Here is a 22,006-nt window from a genome sequence, read left to right as displayed (position 1 = left end):
CCAAGAAGTAGAGACGGATCAAAGAAAAATATTAAGAATAAGTCAATGAAGTTGATTGAGTTGAGAGTGAGAAGAGAGAAGAGAGAAGAGAGAGAGAGAGAGTATGACGCCATGCATCACAACTGGCTTTGGTCTTGCTTTCCTCCTGTATAAATTTCCCCTTTGTGGTACTAATAAAGGATTTCTGATTCTCCTATTAAAGGTTCAATTTGTAAGATATGCCAGAATTAAAACTTAAAACATTAAAACGATGAACATTATCAACAGAGTGTGAAGAGGTAACAGTGTTGACGTTATGTCAGAGACATTTATGTGTTGTGTTGCAGATATCTACTGAAGTTAGCATGCTAACAGCTAGCAGCACTCCGTCCAGCCTGTAATACCACGTGTTCCTCTAGAGGTGCTAGCGAGTCACTGTAGCTGCAGTCTGCCTCAGTACAGAGGGAGAAGAAGTACAGCTGCCTGACTCGCTTGTAGATATTACAGCCGTGTCTGTTTTATAGTTTGTTTATTGGATTGAATTAAAAGTGGTAGAAACTAGAAATCCATCTGCACCACCTCTCTTCGTCCTCACAGCTGTCAGGAGGCTGTTTCTCTGAGTGTATATCTGTCTGCAGCCCCGGGAAACTGCGTGGCTTCAGTTAGTAGTTAGCTTGAGTTCAGCCACAGCACCGGGGAACTGCAGACGCCCTGTTGCTGCCGTCACACAGGTCCAGCAGCCGCTGTGACTGCCGGTGCTGGGATTTGTTCTGGCTGAGCTCAAGTCTCTCCGGCCGCTGACTGGGGCTCCGTCTGACGGAGGCGGCTGCCGAGTGCCGGCTCTGCCGATCTCTCCTCCCTGGCGGGCTTCCGAGAAGACGAGACAAATATGCGGTCGTTTTCTAGTTTCTGCCACTTTGTATTTAGTCCAATAAACAAAATAACGTAACGTTACACGGACTACAGCCCTGTTAACATGAGTGCCCAGTAAACACAGATGATCAGCTCCAGACAGCAGAGTTTTCTGACCGGCTCTCAGAGTTTCAGCAGTTTGGTCAAATGTTGGTATTCTTGCCCACTGACTGACTGACAGGCATCACTCAGGAGTAAATGCAATACACAATATAAAGAATACATTAGAATACAATAAATATGCCAAACTGCTACAACTAAAATATGAACATTACAGATTGTATGGACCCAGTTTAGAGGTGAAATACTGCCCCCTGTTTCTTTGAAGCAGGTGGCTCAGAATTACACACTGAACCTTTAATAAACTTTAGGTAAAATACTTCCAATCAGGTGAGTGGCTGATTGAGTAACTGACAACAAGATGAGATGATTAGATGTACCATATATTTAATCATAATACCAATGACCCAGGGCTATTTAAATGAAACTATTGACCATGTCTGTCACCAGGACCAGACGAGATAACGCATTAAACCTGTTTTTAAGCACTTACATTAGTTTCCTGTCAGTTTCCGTATTGATTTTTGTTTTTAAAGCACTTCATGATCTTGCACTGTATGTCTCACATGCTTACAGTGTATGAACTGGCACGAGTCTGTTAGTTGTTCCAAAGTCCAGGAGTAAAACCTTTGGTGAGTCAGCTTTTAGCTATTATGCCATGAGCTTCCACGTGTAAACTTAAACTTAAAACATATTCAGCCAGATTAAGAAAGGGTTATAGACAATCTTGTATTTTCTTACTTGCATTTACGTTGTAAAATAAAAATATTATTCTATTTTCTTGTTATTTCATTAATCTAGTTCATTAATTCACACTGTTATTACTTTTATTGTAGCTTTTAAATCCTTTTTACTACATTTTCTTCATACTTCTTGTCTCATGCATTGGTCTCAAATAGTTTTTGCCTTTTCTGTTGTTTTCACCATCTACACTCGTTGCGTCCTATTCTGGGCTTGACAGTCATCTGTGAAGCACTTTGAACTGCACTAACCTGTAAAAGGTGCTATAAAAATAACACTTGATTGTAAAACCTTTTCGACTTTCTAAGATGTAATCCATGATGCACAAATAAACCCCAAAAGACACCAGGAGCAGAAAACATTTTAACATTTTTATTATTAAAATATTCACCTACAAAATGGCCTATAAACACTATTTACAGAATAGCGAGCAGTGATGCTTGCCCAGACACAGAGAAAGAGATTTATACACAGAAAACACTGTGCGCCATTGTGAGAGGAAGACATGAAGTTATGGAGTGTGGAGAAATCAAACATTTCTCATCGTCTTTATAAGGAGATCAGGAGGGGGCGGGCTTAAAGAAAAAATGAGACTCGGAACACTCTACAGTTATTTCCCTGAGGGAAAAAACCTGCAGCTGAATCACAAATGATAAAAAACCTCTCCTAATGTGTCAGCATAGACATGGAAATGAGGTATATAAGGTCTCCGGTGCAGAACAGAGGACTGCTTACCATAAAGATGTGCATGTGTGTGTGTTTTTATGAAGAAGTCAGTCATCAAACGTCACAAATGATCATTGATTTGGGTCATTTTTCATTTGATTGACTGAAGTCCTCTCATGAAGCACGGAGCTACAAACACAGCTCTCAGGAATGAACAAACACACACAGATGAATGACGCTGTTTCTAAAATGTTACAGTGGGTTCTGACAGGGTTTCTCAGCACAAAAACATTTACGTAATCAGCTACTTCAAGTAGATTATAAACACCAAAATTGAAGTTAGGTTTTTCACATGACAGTGATGACAGTCCTTTCACCCGTATCCAAGAGCTCTAGAAATAAAAGAAGAAAAGATCCTTTTTAGGATAATTGTTGAAGATCTTCTCCAGCAGCATTGCACATACGTGATTGGAGAGAACATTTTACCACAACAAATATCATTATGTTGATTGTATTAAAGAAAACAAACCTTTATTGTTGTCTGTTTGTTCTTCTGACTGTAAGAAAGTTAATATCAGCATGTGAAAAGGATTGCATTGGTTTATTTGCGAAAAACAACTTTTAACTATGGCTGCACGACACAAGGAAAATATGCGATAACGGTATTACTTGCGAGAAATAAACTGATATTTAAGTGTACTCAGTTCTGCCTGTGTGCTGCTTTCAGGAAGTTATTTCCAACATTCTGATATTGAACATTGAACTGAACATGAAAAGCACCAATAAAAAACAGAAGGACAGCAACATTTTAAAGTGCCGTTTTCTACCGATACTCTCTTTCATTTAAATAAAGAAATCCTCAAGGTGCAATATCAAAAGATTTTGCGGTGTTTATAACGCAAGTTGACATTGCGATGACAATACAAAAAACAATATATTGTGCAGCCCTAACTTCAACACTGTTCAGCCAACCTTTTTAAACTCACTCTGACTTTTTTTTGGAGGCGTCGCTTCACAAATCTCTCGATAACAAACATCCTGCTGTACTTTATAAGTCCTTTTGTACCTGCGAAGAATAACACATGGATTCATTAGTTACAATTAATCTCTGCTTTTCTTCAGCTTTGCAAGTTAAATGTTTAAACGTCACATATGATGAGTATGATGAGTGTCATTATAGAAGGGCTGCTCTGACTTACAGGTAGTGGCACACTCCATCCTCCCACACAGGCACACTCTTGGTTTCAGAGTAGAGACGGGTACAGGGGTGCGGCACTCTCTGGCACACTGCAAACAGCGGGTCACACAACATGAAGTATGAATGTTTGAAGTATTGCCAGCGTGGAAAAAGTCTGCTGGATGGTTTAGGAGTCATATGTTATGGAGCTAGGCCCTTCTCTCTGGCTGATGGATGGTTTTAGGAAAGGAATGTTTAAACACTCTGACGCTGGATGGATGTTTAGGTAGAGAAAATTACTCAAGAGGGGCGAGAGGGTGTGTCCAGTGTCTCCTCACACACCAGTGTGTCCTCACACACGGTTTCATCAACATCTAATTATCAGTTTGAAGACGCTTTGGTAAGCTAACAATTTAATGCTACCAAGACGACTGATTGGATGTCAAATTGTGTCATCATAATTACTTTGTCTACTATGAATTATATGCATATATATATATATACATACATATGTATATGCATATATATATATATATATATATATATATATATATATATATATATATATACACACACACACACATATATATATATATATATATACATATATATACACATACATATATATGTGTATATATATATATATATATATATATATATACACATACATATATGTGTATATATATATATATATATATATATATACACATACATATACATATATACATACACATATATATACATATATACACACATATATATATATACACATGTATATATACATATATACACACACACACACATGTATATATATATATATATACACACACATGTATATATATATATATATATATATACATGTATATATATACACACACATGTATATATATATATATATATATATATATATATATATATATATATATATATATATATATATATATGGTAAGCATGTTGTTCTAGCAGGTTGTGAGCTGTTGGCTTTTAAAATGAGGAAAATATGATTCAAGCAGCTTATTGCTTTTCATAAAGGAGGAGACACCAATGGTCTGAATAATTATCTCTATAAATACATTCCTCTCGAGTAGGAAATTACATGTTATTCCTTCTCCTAAGTTAGAATTGTATCTATGCGCGCCATCTATTTCCATTTGGCTTAGAAATGTTACGTCTTTTCTTAAGTTAGAAAAGATAAGGATCTTAGGGCAGCTCTGCTAAACGTTCTTTTATTGATTACTTTAACTCCTTACACACTTTGCCACATGACTAATCCCCCCATACATATATATTTTACATTTCTTAATTAAATGTAGTATTCCTATTTTTCTTAATTTAATTTCTCACTTTTTATGTAGTTAATCATAATTATTTGTATGTTTATATAATTTAAATATTCCTGCGTAGTAGCAAAGCTGTTTTCTATACAGAGACAAAGTTTTCTTGTTGTCGGTTAACTCTTTGAGGCCGTTGGGGAAATAAATTCACAACAAAAAAAGGAAAAGACTTGTAATTGTGTACTGCTGTATTTTTAAATTCCCATTAAAAATATTGATTAAAAAAAAGAATTGCATCTATGCATTGATATTGGTATCATATAATCCGCTACTTTGATAAATGCAAATATGTTTCCATGATCATTAATTTCAATATGCAATGGACACTGCAACTAATGCTTTCCAATTGGCTGTCATCCATAAAGTATTATTGTATTAGTAATGTTAAAAAGACTTTACCTCGAGGCAGCTGGCAGGTTTACAGTCGTAGAAACATTTAATACAAGCTGGCCGCTAAAGTCATAACTGTACGGTATATCTTAAACATTAATTAGAGTGTAGAGACTCCAGTCATCGAAAGATTTGGGAATTTGAACTGTTGAGGGTTGTGATTTATTTTAGAGAAAAAAAGGTTTCTTTTATGAAAAAGGGACAGAATTAATAATAATGTTGTGTTATTACTTTTGGTTATTAATCTAAAGAAGCCTGTCACAGGTGCAGACTACTCTTATGTTCATTTTAAAGCCCTTAAACATTGGGCTGAAGATTAACCTAAGAGACACAGGAAAGACGAATAAAGAGGGATATTGTTCATAAATAATATACTGCTGCCTCGTACAGCCCACAGAACATTCAGAATAAGTTATAAATGTAACGCTGTCTCCCTGAAAAAAGAAAGGAAAGTGGTGCAAATAGTATGGCACTTTGTGCTTCTGTTGCCTCTGTATTCATGTTGTACATTCATGCCCTGAAGCTAAGTTAACCAAGCCATTTATAAATCAGAGTGGGGTCAACTGTCAGTGCAGCGTGTTTCCTGCTTTTAAGGAACCAGAGGTCTATACATAGCTCTGAGCTCTATGTTTACATCATAACGTGCAAATCTAACCTAGGTTGTACTGTACATTCACACCTTGATATGCTACAGTTACATTGAGAGAAAACAGAACCCTTGGGAACACAAAGACAGGAGTGTAAATGCTGCACGTCTGACATACAGACAGCTATAGAGGCAGGTATACACCTGTTTGAGTGGACATATATTCTGTCAATCATTTAAAGAAAAAAGAGGTTGTATTGTTTTAATTTGAATAGTATTATATTATCCATCTATTTTCTAAATTGTTTATCCTGTTCAGGGTGACAGGGGACTTGACAGGGGTCGATCCTAGCAAGCATTTATAAAGACTTTCCAGGTTCCAAAGCTTCACAAACACAGTAAGAACATGCCAACTCCACACATGCTAACATGCTATACTAAGATGTGAACAAGGAAAGTCGGCATGTTAGCATGTTGGGTGGCTGTTGCGTTTTGTGGAGCAGTCGTCCACTCATCAGAGGGCCGGTGGTTCAACTCCTGGCTCCTGCAGTCTACTGATGGCCATCGATGTGTGTGTGTGTGTGTGTGTGTGTGTGTGTGTGTGTGTGTGTGTGTGTGTGTGTGTGTGTGTGTGTCTGTGTGTGTGTGTGTGAATGTTTATCGCTCCTGATGAGCAGGTGGCACCTTGTATGGTAGCCTCTGCCCCCAGTGTGCCAATGTGTGTGTGACTGGGTGAATGCTGGCTTGTGTTGTAAAGAGCTTTGTGTGGTCGCTAATGCTAGAAAAGCGCTAAATAAATGCAGTCCATTTACCATTGAGAGCATGTTAGCACAGACTCACAGAACTGCTAGCACAAATGTAAACCTTTATGCTTGTTAAAGGTATAGTACGCCCCAAATCAAATATACTTACATATTTTTGCTCTTATCTGCAGTGCTATTTATCAATCTAGATTGTTTTGGTGTGAGGTGCAAAGTGTTGGAGATAACGGCCGTAGAGATGTCGAATATAATGGAACTAGATGGCACCAAAATAATTCATTTGAAAAACTGAACAGCAATGTCTCTTTTCAGAAATCATGACCCAGTTTCTCAAGATAATGAATGACTATCCAGTATATTTGCCAAAAAGCAGCCTACTTTCACAGGCCCCACCCCGCGTGTTTGTGTGGAGACGAAGCACATACTTACACAGTTCACACTGCCTGCCCTTGAACCCCACCGTGCAGTCGCAGATGAAGGAGTCGCCTCCGTTCACACATGTTCCCCCGTTCTGGCAGGGCAGACTGCGGCAGTCCTGTGGCAACTCTAAAAGACAACAGCTGCCATCAACATCCACAGTACAGAATGAGTATGGGTCTCAAGTTTCAGGCCCACTACTCCACATGATCTACAACTGTTACACTACAACCCCCTTTTGGTTTGGTCTGGTTTCCTGAATGTAACATCCGGTCTTTCAAGGTTACCATCCTCATTGATATTTTAATCACAGCAAACACACAATAATAAATTCAACGTCAAAAGACTAGTAAGTAGTCTTTTTCCAACAGGACATTCATGTCATGTATGTTAACCACATCAGCTGGAAGCAATTACAAGGGCAGATGTGCCACCAAAACACCTACCAGGCTTCGTTCTTAAACCTTCTTCTTGAATCTCTAGTGCAAGGCTGATTTTGTTTGTGGTTTCTTCCATCTTCTCTAATTTGATTGGTAGGTCAGGTTCTGCAAGGCAAAACATTTCCTGTCATGAATCAGCGTAAAAACACAAAATTAACGACTGCAAAATTTTAGACGTCGTACTAAGAAACTTCAAAGGTTTTGGGTACAGGCCTGGAACAATGAAACACAACATTACTGATTTGACAAAATGGTTGAAATCGTATTATGACATCATGTATGTAACATCATTAAAAAGGGCAGAACTATCCTCGAAAGGAAGCTTATTCTCTAGAGCACAACATAACATCTGTAAAACCGTTTTTCTGTTTGGGCTATAGGCTATAAACCTCTGCACTGGGATGCAAGTGAAAATACGCTAAATAAAAAATGATCATATGAGAACTATAGAAACCTTTATTCCTGAAAGTTCTTGTTTTCTGACTTCTAAAGGTGATAGAAAAAGCTGACAACATGTGTCAGATAACGTGGGTCTGTTTGTGTGATAGCAGAGTCCAGTTTACATTAGAGAACCTCCTATTTGTCATCCATACAGACCATGGTAAGGGCCATATGGCTATAGGACTAGGGCCTAAGTTATTCCATCTGCATCAAGATAAGCAAATAAGATACTCATTCATGGTTTGGACATCCTGAGCAAAGCAGAACTGTTTCAATATGATGGTGTGGCATGTTAGTTTAAAATATGTCAAAGAATGCAATAATGTCAGGCTTTAGAAGCAGAGTGAATTACTTTATTGGGTGGTTATGTCAACATGACAGCATTACTTTTTGTGGGAAATACTGTATAAAACACATTTAGTGTTTCAGTAATATAATAGTAACGCTCCACTACAGGTTTATCACATGGTTACTCCTACTCGTACTTACTAGTACGATGACGAACAGCTTTCCGAGGCAAGTGAGTGAACTTGGCTGTTATCTTTCCCCTTCTGTCAATGAGTTCTGTGTATCTGCAACATAGAAAACAACGTTCACCATCAACATTTGATTTATCAGCTGGAAGCAAAGTCTTAACAATGTATGTATATGTTTTTTGTTTGTTTATTGAAATGTTCAGGGCGTACAGGATCAGCACTTCAGTTTTTAAGTTTCAATGTTCATTTCCAGGTGAATACCTCTATGCAGAGAGATATTAATAGTGATAATAAATATTAAGAAAAAATGACTTAGTAAAAAACAAACAATAATAATAATAAATAACAAAAATACAAATATAAATAAATAGATGATAAAAAAAGATTTTAAAAATAGAAATAAAAAATTAAATAAAAGAGAGATAGCAATAGTGATATAAAGAATTAAAATAAATGTATTCAAAAGTAAAAACTCATGAAAAAAGGACAAAATAACAGTAAAAAAAATACAACAATTAACAACAACAAACTTGCGTTTGAATGCCCCCGGCAAACCTGTCAAATTGCAGTTCATGTCCATGTCTGTTCAAAATTTCATCACTTTATCATTTTATCCTCTTAGACATTTGTGTGAAATTGTCATAATTAGCGTGTGGATTCTTGAGATATGGCCAAAAACGTGTTTTGTCAGGTTACAGTGACCTTGATATTTGACCAACACATTGTAATGTAGTTCTAGTGTACCTGGGCAACTCCTCTGAGTTGTCTGTTTCTGTTGTGCCTCCGAGGTCCTGAGACTGTGTACGTCTGACCTGCCCAGTCCCGGCTGGCCTCTCTCTTCTCCCTGATCTTGCCCCCATTGGCACTAAGTGAAAGATACAGAAATGGTTTTAAAATGCAATTACTTGTAATCATATAACATTTGATAGATTCAGTGAAGCCAAATTGTAAAATTGAGTAAATAGTTTGTGTTGTGTCTCAAACACACTGCCTAAACTTGCCAGGTCAGGGCTTCCGTACGTTCATGATACTGCAATGTTCTTTGCATCCACCTAATGGCATGTGTTTATGTAAATGAAAGGGTTATAAACATTCTTTCACTCACAGGTAGTAAAGGCTAGGTGTTGAGGTATGCTGTGGATCTGTTCCTGCCCTGTGCTTTTCACGGATGTGAGAGCCACATAGTATTGCTGCCCTGGCGTCAGTTCACGCAGGGTATATGATCCTAATTTCCCATTGGGCAGGAAGCGACTCCTGGTGTTCAACCCTCGGGTCACGTTGACCACAAAGCCATCTGGGACGTTTCTCGGGTGGCGGCTCCAGGTGATCAGTGCTGAGTTAGTGGTCACATGTGACAGGGAGAGGTTCTGTGGGGGAAGAGGCCCTGAGGGAGAAACACATGTAGATGGTCACATTGTTTCATGGATAGCACGAAAAGTATTATTATTGCTTTGTTTAGTTGACTAAAGTAACAGTTTTTTAGTTGTTGCATTGATTCACGACTTTATACTGTTGCGCTTAGTTCTAAAATGATTTGATCGCTGGACTTGTATGCTGCTGACGCTCTAACTGCCAGTTCACTAAATACCTTATCACAGGATTGAGTGATTGAGCCAATTTACCAGCTAAAAATCTGAACAATCCCTTCAAAAATTTAAAATGAATATTTTTATGTGTCATAGACACAAAAGGTGCCGCGTCCACAAGCAACTACTTACATTACATGCAGTACAGACGAAAGAGAAAACAAAAGGAAAGCATACAAATATACATACAAATACCTTTAAATGCGTTAGCATTTAGCATTTACTGACTGTTTATGATGTTTCTAAATGTTTGTATTTTTATAGATATGAGGTCAAAGAAAAAACATGACGTGTAGGTTAAAGAAACATTTTTTTGACTAGTAGTCACACAATTTGTATTATTCTAATAACTTGTGAATGATGATATGGAACCTACTTGTCCAAAATTGCAGCGGTCCAGCCGAGTGGCTGGTGGAAGGAAATTCGTCTGGTCTGATTCCACTTTGAGTTAAAACATCCACTGTGTACATCTGAGCCGGGAGTAATGAACTGGGAAACAGAAAGAGACACACAAAAATTTCACTCTTGCAAACAAAGCAGGATACCTGACCTCATCGCCCTCATAATACTGTGAGGAGCCTCACAAACAGTAATGAAACAATTCCCTCTTGTGGTTGAAACGTTTATTACACAAATGCATTTAAAGTGCAGCACTTCAACAGCACCATTTAGTGGACACATAGGATGCTGCAGGTCTGTACAATAAATAGAATTTCTGGGTTATCAGTGTTTTAGCACAGCGCAGAACCTGACCTGAAGGTCTGCTCAGTGGTGCTCGTGTTGAGCACGGTGGTGCGAGCCTCACTGCCATCTGAAGGCAACAGAGACACGAGCACCCTGCTGACTGCTGCATGACTATCTGCCTGGACCAGCCAGCTCAGCCAAACCTGAGAGGAGGACACGTTGACCACCTGCAGCTGCTCCACCCGCCGAGGTCCTAGCACAGAAACACACACACACACACACACACACACACACACACACACACACACACACACACACACACACACACACACACACACACACACACACACACACACACACACACACACACTTAACACATGCAGAGTCCTGCAAGCATGCACACATGCAATCAAACTTACGGAAGCCATGAGAGTCAAATGAGAAAAATATTAATTCTGGTGATCCTAAATCTGATCAAGATAATTTGCTCTCCTGTGTTTATGACTTAAGAACAGGTGAACATGTTTCTACTTAACATATACTCGCATATAACCACTATTGTTCTAAATAGGACTAAAAGGATTCATGTTATTTTCCATGTTAGCTTTAATTTCTCCATGCACTCTAAACATAAGGTACATATATGTGTTAACAAGTTATGTGATGAAGTTATGTGTGTATCAAGAGAAAGAATGATTCATTTAAATGAAATAACTGTGATGCAATCAGAAATAATCTTATATCCTATATCATAATAACAAAGGGGGGGGGGGCGGGCACCTCAGCCTCTTGTGGACAAAATGATTATTGTAACAACCACTTGATAATGACAAAAATGAACCTGGAAAAAACATTTTTTTCACCTGTTCTTATAAAGTCATAAATAGATAATAGATCTTCTCAGGGGTTCCCTTCTTACTTATGTGAATACATAAAGAGAAACACTTTACAGAAGCCTTCTCTTACTACTGCATTATTAAAAGAGTGTGCTCACTGGTGCGTATTAGAGCGGTGGCAGGCCGGCTGTTGTCGTTGTTGTTGGTGTTACGTTTGATGGAGAAGGTGGAGATGTTGTACAGCAGGCCGGGCACCAAGTCTCGCATGATGTGGGTGGACTGCTGTCTTTCCAGCATGTCTGTTTTGGGATTGTTCCAGCCCAAGGGACCATAAGTGACAACAAACCCGCTGATCAGGCTTTGCGAGGGCTCCGGCTCATCCCAGCGCAGCTCCACTTCGTTTTCTTCCACACGCAGCACATGGAGACCAGAGGGAGGCAACAGGTCTGGGAACAGTGGCAACCTTACATGTCAAATTCATACATTAAATAATTACAGAGTAATGACAAGCTGATTGAGCTGGGTTCTGATGCACTTGAGTACTTGGTGTGACTCTTACTGACCTTTCTCACAGTCTTTTCCTGTGTGTCCAACTCTGCAAACACAGATGTAGTTCCCTCTCTTGTCACTCCTGCAGAGGCCACGGTTTCCACAAGGTTGCAGTACACAGGGGTTCTCCACTTGGGGGTGGCAAAGACAAGCAGTTAGTACAATACGGCATGACTGAGTGCAGGTTGTGTGAATGAGCTTTTAACATCAATAAAAGAGGCAGTGCAAAGCCACTTACACATCTGGCACTGGTCCCCAAAGAAGCCGTCTTTGCACACGCACAAATAATTCCGTCTATAACCCCGACACACGCCTCCATTTAGACAGGGGTTGGACTCACACCCGTCCTGCTCTGCACACAGATGTTTACGCTAGAATTTTATTGCTGTCTGTATGTTAAAATGTACACGCTTAAAAGGTAATGTAACAGTCATGGGCGGATAATGAGACAATGGGCCCCGGGGCACAGACAGGCAAAAGGCCCCACCACCTCTCCTTCAAAGGAGCAAGACACACACTCTCTTGTGTCTCTTTGTAGTCGTTACTAATTACTCTGTGGTTTTGTATGTCTTTGTGATCATTTTGTGTCTCTTTGAAAAATTTTTTTGTAATGTCTGTGGTTGTTCTGCCTCTTTGTGGTTGTTTTTTCGTTTATTTTCGTTGTTTATTTTGTAGGTGAAGGCCAGTGGGTGCTCCTGACACTTTGGGCCCCTGGGCTTGTGCCCAATAGGTCTATTGTAATCCATCCATAGTAACAGGTTGAATGAACACTTTACCTATTTCACAGTTCTGGCCTTTAAAGCCTTGAGAACAATGACACAGGTAGGAGCCAGGCTGGTCTTCACATGTCCCCCCGTGCTTGCAGGGTTCCGACAGGCATTCGTTTATGTCTTAAGGGAGAAGAAACACACACAAGAGACACAGGAACTACATATGTGTGCAGGTGCATTGAATTCCTGCATTCAATATTAGAAGACTTTGATCAGGCTTTACCTGTCTGACAGCGGTTTCCACTGAAGCCATCATCGCACTCACACTGGTAGGATCCGACGTGGTTTCGACATGCACCGCCATTAAGACAAGGCTGTGATAGGCATTCATTGATCTCTGTAATGATGGGAAATCAGTATAAATCAAAAGCAACTTAAACCTAAAAGATTTAGATAGGGCTGCACCAAATAGTTTGAAACTTTCAAGCTTCATTCACAATGTTGACATTCACATTTCCTTCTTTGTTTTTGCATTTCTATTCCTTCTGTTTAAACCTGGTATTTCTGCACAATTGCAGATTAAGTTTAGGCTACACTAATATTATTAGTATTATACTGTATACGTACAATATATAAATACAATTGTCTAATCGAAGCCTCATTCAAAAACCTCAATAGAAACTTGACAATTGGTACAGCCTGAGATTTGGAAAATAAATTAATAACTGGAATCCTATTTATTAGGACTTGTCAGGGATCATTTAAAGATGCTTTTTGTTCAGAGTGTGTGTCCATGTGCTGGTGTGTGTTACAGACCTTCACAAATGGGTGGCTGGCTCCAGTCTCCCTGAATACCACAGATGCTCTGGGTGGCTCTGGGCACAGACGTGAAGCCTGAGTGGCATATATACACAGCCATAGAGCCTGGTGTTGTTGAGGAGAAATGAACCTCTGCGTGCTTCACTTGTGGAGGCAGCCCACAGCCAAGCTCTGAAATGAATACAAACATGTTGATAATGTCCGCATGGCTGCATAGTGACACAAGCTCACACACTCTGGGGCTTAAAGGAGCTCACCCAGTACAGACTAACAGCAACAGAGGTGTTTTCCATCCAGGCTCTCTGTTTCTGTCCTCCTAAAATTATCTCCAGCATGCTGTTAGAGCGCGTAGACATGAATCACCAGGTCGCACTTTATATAGATTATGTAGCTGTTCTATATCTGTAGTTGTGGGGCCTCTAGTGCAGCAACACTGCTTAAATTATCCTCAGAAGGAAGGCCAGTATCTGTACACTTAACAGCTCAGGATATCCCCTGTCTGTGCCAATCTACTGAAGCCAATGTGCAGACTTCAGCATCGGAGTGAGTTTTGGACATTATTGTGTGATGACACAGGTCTGCTTACCTGCGGGGGTTTGTACCGAGCTCCTGCTTATTTCACAGTGCCTGCCGCCAAAGGCCTCAGTGCATTCACATTTGTACTTTCCTATGTAGTGGAAGCATGTCCCTCCATTCAGACAGGGGCTGGAGGCACAGGGGTCTGGCTTCCCTGCAAGTAAACATACACTGAGAATTATTATTGTTAATAATCAAAATTGGTATAGCACATTTCGCGCAAAGATTCTATACCAATGTGCTTTACAAGACATGACGACAAACAATGTCAGAAACAAAAATACAAATAAAAGACAAATGTTTGATAACGATACAATAAATCAATAAAAGCAACTGCAGCGCCTCGCGTTCGATTCCAGCCGTGGAACCTTTGTTGCATGTCATACAGCTCTTTCTCCCCTTTCTACACTGTGCTATGTCAAGTAGAGGCGAAAATGCTAAAAAACAAAAAAAACAAACAAACAACAAAAGCCACATTAAATAGATAGGTCTTTAATTTCTTTTCTTTTTAAACCACAGAGAGACGCCGCTGGTCTAGGATCCATGAGGAGGGTATTCCATAATTTAGGGCCATTAAACGCAGCTACTTCTAAAAGAATGTCTGAAAGGAAGGCAACGGAAGATCACAGAGTTGTTGTTGCTCCATAAAATGAAAGAGGAAGGTGCTACTTACTTTAATTACCTTTTATACTGCAGGTATCTTAATCCATTATAGTACATCATAATTCATTTTTGGATTTATATTTTGTATTAATAATATGAAGCTGAAAAGGAACTAGTAACTAATGTTGTCAAATAAATGTAGTACATTTTAAATTGCAGTGGAGTAGAAGTATAAAGTAGCATAAAATGGAAATACTCGAGTAGCTCAAAATTGTACTTTAGTATAGAACTTCAGTAAATGTTACTTTCCTCCACTGGTCGCGAGCAGTGTGATCAAAAAGAGAGTTGCTGTAATCTAAGCGACATGTAATAAAAGTTATAAACTGTGTAGTTTTGGTGATGTTCCACAGATAACATAATTAAAATGGAAGTGTAAAACCACTCCCAGGTCTGTCATTTGTGTGTAGATCTGTCTTAATTAGATTGCTTACCGTGCATTTCAAATACTTAAGAAAAAAGTTCTGTTAAAGTGAATTTTACTTGAGGGTGGCACTCACCCACTTCACAGTGTTTTCCAGTGAATCTGTAAGGACACACACATCTGTAGCTCCCTGCTTCTTCCTTACAGGAGCCTCCGTTGCGGCAGGGACCAGAAGCACAGGTATTGAGTCTAACTGGAAAGAGACAGGGAGGAGGGAATCCTTGAAGCAGAAAGACTACTCGAGCTTTCAATCACACAGAATAAAAATGTTCCAGTACATTGCAATTCAAGTCATAATTCAGGAAAGTGGCTCATAACTCAGTCATAAATAGAATTATCATAAGCCTTTCAGCATTGTAATATTTCAAGCAGCATTACAAGTAATGACATGTTTCCTGCTGTATTAAAGCTGGGTTTAACGCATAAGTCTGAGAGAAGTTTTGATAAAGGCACTTCATATGTTCATGTCAAGTTATTCTTCTAGGGTTTTTATCAATTATGCTACCTTTTTCACAGTGCTTCCCCCAGTATCCGTATTTGCATTCGCAGGTGTAGCCTCCATCCCGCTCGTAGCAGTAGCCCCCATTCAGACACGGAGAGGAGTCGCAGACCGATCGGGGCTGTACTGAAAAACACACAACGAGACTTGACTGTGTTCCATTGCACTGGGAAATGTTAAAACCTCTTTAAATTGTATTCAAGCATGTGGGCTTGGTTGGAAAAAACACAGATTATTTGTCATTTTAAGATTGGATCAAAAACAAAATCTTCTCAAAGCACTCAGCAACAGCATAAATCATTTTGAATTTTCTCTCCACATCGTAAACTGCAAGTGTGACAATTCCTTTTGAAATAGAAAGTGACACTTGTCAAGACCAGAGTGTTTGAAAATGTGTTTGTCGCTATAGAAACCAGCTGCTCATGCAATGACACATAGCTGCCGTGTTGTTGGGTTGGTGCCTGAGGCTCTTACCATAGGGGTAGAAGTCCTTATGATCTCCCTCTGCTTCACTAGTCTGACATGTGCATAGGTAGGCTCCTCCGTACTCCAAACAAGGACCTCCATCAGGACACGGCCTGCTGTGACTGCATGGCGTCTGAGTTACTTCTGAGAGGAAGGCATTGTGAATGACAGGTTCACAATTTCTGATTTGAGACATTATGATCTTGCAGTGACCCACATTTGTTTCACATTTAGCAAAGCTCTTGTGGACGGCGTATTAGGGCCATTGTAGGTAAAATAATTATAATTACAGAGCCTGGGGAGGGGGGTAATCTTCTGAGAAGAAACTCAGATGAGATTATAAACTCAAAAATATACAAGAAATAACTTTTTATACCATATTTGAACCACATCGCCTCCATTTGCAGGGTTGGATCAACCTCATCACATCACATCGCCGTTTGCCTGTGATGTGATTATCCAAGTTTCTTTCTTGTAAATTTGTGACTTTATTCTGAGAGAATTTTGGATTTTTTTCTAGCAAATTTATGACTTTATAATCTTCAAGAATAGAAAATCTCAGGAATTTGTGAGTTTTTTCTCATAGATTTACTACTTCAATCCCAGAGAATATCAGAGTGTTTTCCTTGTGAATTTACGACTTTAATCGTGGAAATTCAGAGTTTCTTCTCAGAATATTACACACCTCCCCTGGCTACGTAATTCCTTTTTCCTTTTTTACCTACAACGGCCCTAATACGCCGTCGTATGTGAGACATCTGATAGGATCAACGTATCATACTCACCAAACTGACAGTAGAGTCCTGTGTAGCCTGAAGGACATTCACAAGTCCCATTGATGTCCACACAGACACCCCCATTCTGGCAAAGACATTCCTCTGCAGACACAGGAAGAGAGAGTGTATGTGTGAGAAAGAGAGAGAGGCTCAAAGCTGGAAGGTTTGCTTGAGCTACTTGAAAGCAACTACTTAAATGATGTTAAATCTTCAGTATTGGATATTGTAAACACAGGCAGAAGGTATAAAGTTCAACATGTGTACCATATGTTAAGCGTCTTTCATCTGCTATACTGTAAACTATGCATTGATTTGCTGTCATTTCTCTCTCTCTAATCTTTTCCAACAAAGTTCACAGGACCAGAAGATTACCAGTCAACACGCTGCACATCCGCTCCGTACAAATTGTTAGAATGTTTTTGTTTTCCTCTCCTTACTAATTGCAGCAGTGGATCAAAGGACGTGGCCGTATCACAGCTAAATGCCTCCCCTTTGAAGTCCCGGGAGCTCGGTGGAGGGTATTATTTTTCTGATGATATGCAGCATATTTTGTGACCAACAATGTATGGCCCTGAGGGCAATTAATGGATTGTTAATTTGCAAGAGCCACTTTCATTGGCCACCTGTGCGGCCCGGGCCCTTTGATCTGAGAGCCTGATTAGGCACTTCTGAGTCCCACTACTTTCTCTTCCTTAGAGGATCGTGCTCCTTTTTCCACTGTGCCTTCCAAGTGAGCCAGGCAGGAAAGTATTTGGGAGATTTAAGAGAGCCTATATAAGCACTGATAGTTATTTCAGCTCAAGGGTGAGAAGTAGCATGCATTTGCAATAGCTCAAATACTATTAAAGAGCTTTTGGTGGGAGAAATGTTTTATTCTTGCAACAACTGCTATCAGAGGGGTGACACTAACCTCAAATGGGAGCCTGAATTAGCTTTAAATGAATAACTAGTTATTTCCTAAAACAAATATAATGAGAAACAGACATTAAACATAATATAAAATGACCAAATACGCATTTATTTAAGGAAGGTACGAAGCATTAGCTGCGGATGATAGCGTTTTACATATTTTGTGTTCAAATTGCCCTATGGTTATGCAAGCAGCAGCTGTGCTTGAAACTATAGTGTGGTGCAATGGCCAACTTCCAGAGAAGCCAGTAGCGGTGTGGAAGCATGCATATTTCAACAGCTCTGTCTGAAGAAATGACCTGAATACCAAAGAGCGGCTTTGACTCATAAAGAGGCCTTTTTAAGTCTAGACAAAGCACTTCCTCTTGTTGGTAAACTAATAAAATGCGCTATAAAACAATTATTCACAACATCAAGCGACTGGTTCCCGTAGTAAACTGGGCGAGGTCGTGTCAGTTTTGATAATTACAATAATCCATCATCACAGCAGCCTCTTCCAGGGCAGAGCTCCAAATTCCTGTGGGATAGCACAGCTCCTCTTTAAATACCCCGGTCTGCTACCTGCCCAGCTGCCTGCAGTGAGTGCACAATACCTTCACACTCGTCACCATAGAAGCCCGGAGCACATGTACAGTTGTAGATTCCCGAGCTGGTATATTCACAAATCTGGTTCTTCTTGCAATCGTCCTCATCACACAAGGCTGCATATGGAAAAGCATGACAGGCGTAAGAATCAAACTGCATGTGAAATTGGCTTAAGCTTTAGCTGTACATGCTTTTACCTGTTTGGTTTTCAGGCTCAGTTGAATTGACCTGAAGCACCAACTCTGAGAGAGGAAGATAAAAATGTCCTTTAAAGGGTTGGTTCATCAAATAACAACAAAACATATTTCCCCACTTACTTCTGGTGATATTTAGCACTGCAGATAGTTTTGGATTTATTTGCCAAGGTTTGGATATACCTGACTCCGAAATATATGCTGGCGGAACCAATACAATGGAGGTGAATGGAATTTAGTCACACCATTGAAAAATGACATTTAGAATAAAATTGTCAAAAACTTGTTGCTTGATGTGCTTGTTGCATATACATCCTTTAGTTTTTTTAAACACTTAAAAAAAGAAGTAAATTTCCTCAGACATATATTTCAAAAGCTGAGCAAATAAACCCAAAACTATCTGCATGGCTCGATACCTCTAACCAGAGGTAAGTGAGAAAGATGTGATACAGTATATGTGTAATATTAATGTGACAATACTGACTGATTATTAGTCAACATTAGCTTATTGAAAAATTGAACATATGTTTTCTGAAATTTAGAAACAATGTCACCATTACATAATGTTCCACCAAAGAGCACGAGTTGACCAACCATTTATTATTTTAGCAAATTGAAGAGATTGTATTAAAACATTTTTTATGTCACACATTTATGCTAATGTATAAAAATATCTGAATATATCGGGGGGGGGGGGGGGAACAAAACCGACACATACTTTGTAGATTGATACGCAGCTAGGCAGGTGGATAAACAGACAGAAGAAATGTGAACATGCCACAGTCCTCAATCACAGGGAAACAGATACACCTATACTACAGTTTCTGCTTTCATAAAAGCTGTGAGCCACGAAGTATTCAGGGTCAAACGTTTTTCTTTACAGATAGATACCATAAAAGGAACAATTCTTTTGTAAAAGCAAATAAAGTATGACAAAAATGTTTGCAGTGGCAATGCTGCTGAAATTCTTAGTTGGAGAATTTAACAAACAGAACACTGGAGAAGCAACAGAACAAGCTCACTTAAACTAAGTTCAAAGCCATAAACACATTTTTTGCTCTCAAAGAAGTATGATAGGATTCCCTTTGTGCTTGTTCCAGTTGGAAAAACGCAATATTACAGGAAGCCAAAGAGAAAGGCAAAAGTAGGACAACACATGTAGCACCCAAAAAATGAAATAATTTCCTGAAAATGTAATACCATTTGCACTTAACCTCATTGATAATGTAATAAAACCAAATAACATAATAACTTGACCAATAATGTAATACAAATACAGGCTATGTCAACATGTCCTATTAAAAAAACATCATCAAAACCATCCAAACATGCTTCTCCGACAGAATTAATATTGAATTCAAGTCACCTGTCTCGCAGAGTGCTCCAGTGAAGGTAGCGGGACAAATACAGGTGAAGTTGGCCACCTGATCAACGCACTCTCCTCCATTGAGACAGGGCTGAGACTCGCATTCGTTCATGTCTGGATGATGCATACAAATCAGTTAATCAGACGAGAGAAGTTTATCTACTGTCGATTCAGTTTCATATTCAGATCTTTCAATTTTCACATGGAAAAGCAAGACGTGGTTGTCTAAGACATTGTGCTGGATTGAAACCACTGAACTTCCCTTCTGAAAGCATAGAGTTTCATTGACCAGGTGTCTGGTATTAAGAGTAAATCCCGTCTCATGTAGATACAAGGATTCATGAACTGTGCAGGGCCTGATAATTCAATTCCCCATTGGGTTCAAGTTTCAACAAATCACTCATAAGAGGAGCCAGATTAGTAAATGTCTTTTCAGAGACCAACCTGACTTCAGTGAACTTTCTCAACTTTCTCACTGTGGTTCATTGCTACATTGTGTGACCCAAGACTTGTTTGCAAATTAATACAACCATAACCCTACCTTGGACCCATTTGTCTAGGTATACCGGGGAACTCTTTTGATTAACACATCTGCCAAAATGACTCAGTTTGATGTAGAAAGCAGCAGAAAATATTTCCTGTGAAAAACCCCACTCACCTGTCTCACATAGGACACCAGTGTAACCCGGTTCACACACACAGGTGAAACTGCCAGCGCTCTGAACACATAACGCGTTGTTGAGGCATGGTCTGTCTTTGCACTCATCAATGTCTGTAACACACATAAGGACAGAGAGACACGCTCATGGAATATTTACTCAGCTGATTAATATATCCGCCACACTGCTCCCCTCACTCTGCAAGTATGTGCTGCTGGCTGTGAAAGGTATTAGAAGAGGTTTGATACATCTCCACAGGCTGGACTGTGGGAATAAGCAAAGAAGCTCCAGAGAGGCTGCACCAAGATATTTGTCTTGGGGGGGGGGGGGGGGGGGGGGGTGCTTAATGAGGCACAAAATAGCTTAATTAATCAGAGTTTTTCCAGCATATTCAGTGCATGCAAAGAGTAAAAGAAGAAGTGTGGAATGCTGTAAAAATGTCAGATCAACTTGTTTTGGATTAATTCACTATTGTGTAAAATGACATATACTGAAAGTGGGTTTCTTATACATGCTGTTACTTAGGGATAGTTTGGATCTTTTGAAGTGGGATTGTATGAGGTACTTCTCCATAGTCAGTGTATTACCTACAGTAGATGGTAGTCGGTATGGCCCCAGTTTGGAGAAACAGACACAGAAGATAAGCAATGTACTGCTGCAGCAACACTTATTTTAGCCACCTTAAAAAAGGCCCACTTAAAAAAAACATTAGTTTAAGTGTACGCGATATTCAGAATATCTTCACCGCTCTACATTACCACCAGGCTCTTTATCAAAGGAGATGCTTGCTTTGAAGAGAGCGTAGATAATAACGGCTTCAGTTTCCTGTTGCAAAAGGGCTGTCTGAGTGCAACGTAAAGAGGTGAAAATATTCTGATTGTAACGTACACTTAAACTGATTTCCTTTTTTGTGGACCTCTTTTTAAGTGTCTAAAATAAGTTTTGCTGCTGCCCCCATCTACAGCAGTACATTGCTTAACTTCTGTGCTGGTACTCCTGTCCGTTTCTCCAAACAGTTGGCGTGCCGACTGCCATCCAGGTGTAGGTAATACTCTGACTGGATGCGAACCTCATACAACCCCACTTTAAACAATCCGAACTATCCCTTTGAGGCAAAGCGTCTTTTGTACCTGTTTCACACTGAATCCCTGTGTATCCAGGAGGACAGTGACAGATGAAACTATTAATCGCGTCTTCACAAATCCCTTCGTTCCGGCAAGGATATGAGGCACACTCATCGACATCTACAGAGACGTGGAGAAATACAAAGGAGGTAGTATGACTCTTTTAATTAGAAGAAAACATCTGGCCAAGGCCAACAGATTGGCA

At 39.5% G+C, this 22,006-nt stretch overlaps 1 protein-coding gene across 4 annotated transcripts in view; it reads right to left on the bottom strand.

Annotated features, from left to right (window-relative positions):
* Positions 1–2,049: 2,049 nt before the first annotated feature.
* Positions 2,050–22,006, bottom strand: part of sned1 (sushi, nidogen and EGF-like domains 1) — a 29,942-nt gene continuing 9,985 nt past the window's right edge. The window contains exons 6-32 of one of the 4 annotated variants that reach the window (XM_029429733.1): positions 21,808–21,921; positions 20,677–20,790; positions 20,019–20,132; positions 18,656–18,700; positions 18,467–18,574; positions 16,974–17,066; positions 16,198–16,332; positions 15,730–15,849; positions 15,301–15,417; positions 14,151–14,294; positions 13,562–13,735; positions 13,029–13,142; positions 12,812–12,925; positions 12,274–12,387; positions 12,050–12,166; positions 11,645–11,932; positions 10,720–10,903; positions 10,343–10,455; positions 9,486–9,764; positions 9,125–9,245; positions 8,394–8,476; positions 7,470–7,568; positions 7,036–7,152; positions 3,558–3,645; positions 3,331–3,424; positions 2,888–2,915; positions 2,050–2,750 (exon numbers count right to left, since the gene is read on the bottom strand). In XM_029429733.1, the coding sequence (XP_029285593.1) occupies positions 2,707–2,750; positions 2,888–2,915; positions 3,331–3,424; positions 3,558–3,645; positions 7,036–7,152; positions 7,470–7,568; positions 8,394–8,476; positions 9,125–9,245; positions 9,486–9,764; positions 10,343–10,455; positions 10,720–10,903; positions 11,645–11,932; positions 12,050–12,166; positions 12,274–12,387; positions 12,812–12,925; positions 13,029–13,142; positions 13,562–13,735; positions 14,151–14,294; positions 15,301–15,417; positions 15,730–15,849; positions 16,198–16,332; positions 16,974–17,066; positions 18,467–18,574; positions 18,656–18,700; positions 20,019–20,132; positions 20,677–20,790; positions 21,808–21,921 (3,275 nt within the window). In that variant the 3' untranslated portion in view covers positions 2,050–2,706. The remainder of the gene's footprint in view (positions 2,751–2,887; positions 2,916–3,330; positions 3,425–3,557; positions 3,646–7,035; positions 7,153–7,469; positions 7,569–8,393; positions 8,477–9,124; positions 9,246–9,485; positions 9,765–10,342; positions 10,456–10,719; positions 10,904–11,644; positions 11,933–12,049; positions 12,167–12,273; positions 12,388–12,811; positions 12,926–13,028; positions 13,143–13,561; positions 13,736–14,150; positions 14,295–15,300; positions 15,418–15,729; positions 15,850–16,197; positions 16,333–16,973; positions 17,067–18,466; positions 18,575–18,655; positions 18,701–20,018; positions 20,133–20,676; positions 20,791–21,807; positions 21,922–22,006) is intronic. The other 3 variants (XM_029429736.1, XM_029429737.1, XM_029429735.1) reach the window with 3 other exon arrangements.

This window comes from Cottoperca gobio, chromosome 4 (genome assembly GCF_900634415.1).
Source record: "Cottoperca gobio chromosome 4, fCotGob3.1, whole genome shotgun sequence".
NCBI classification, from domain to species: domain Eukaryota; kingdom Metazoa; phylum Chordata; class Actinopteri; order Perciformes; family Bovichtidae; genus Cottoperca; species Cottoperca gobio.
This window is presented reverse-complemented; position numbering and strand designations above follow the sequence as displayed.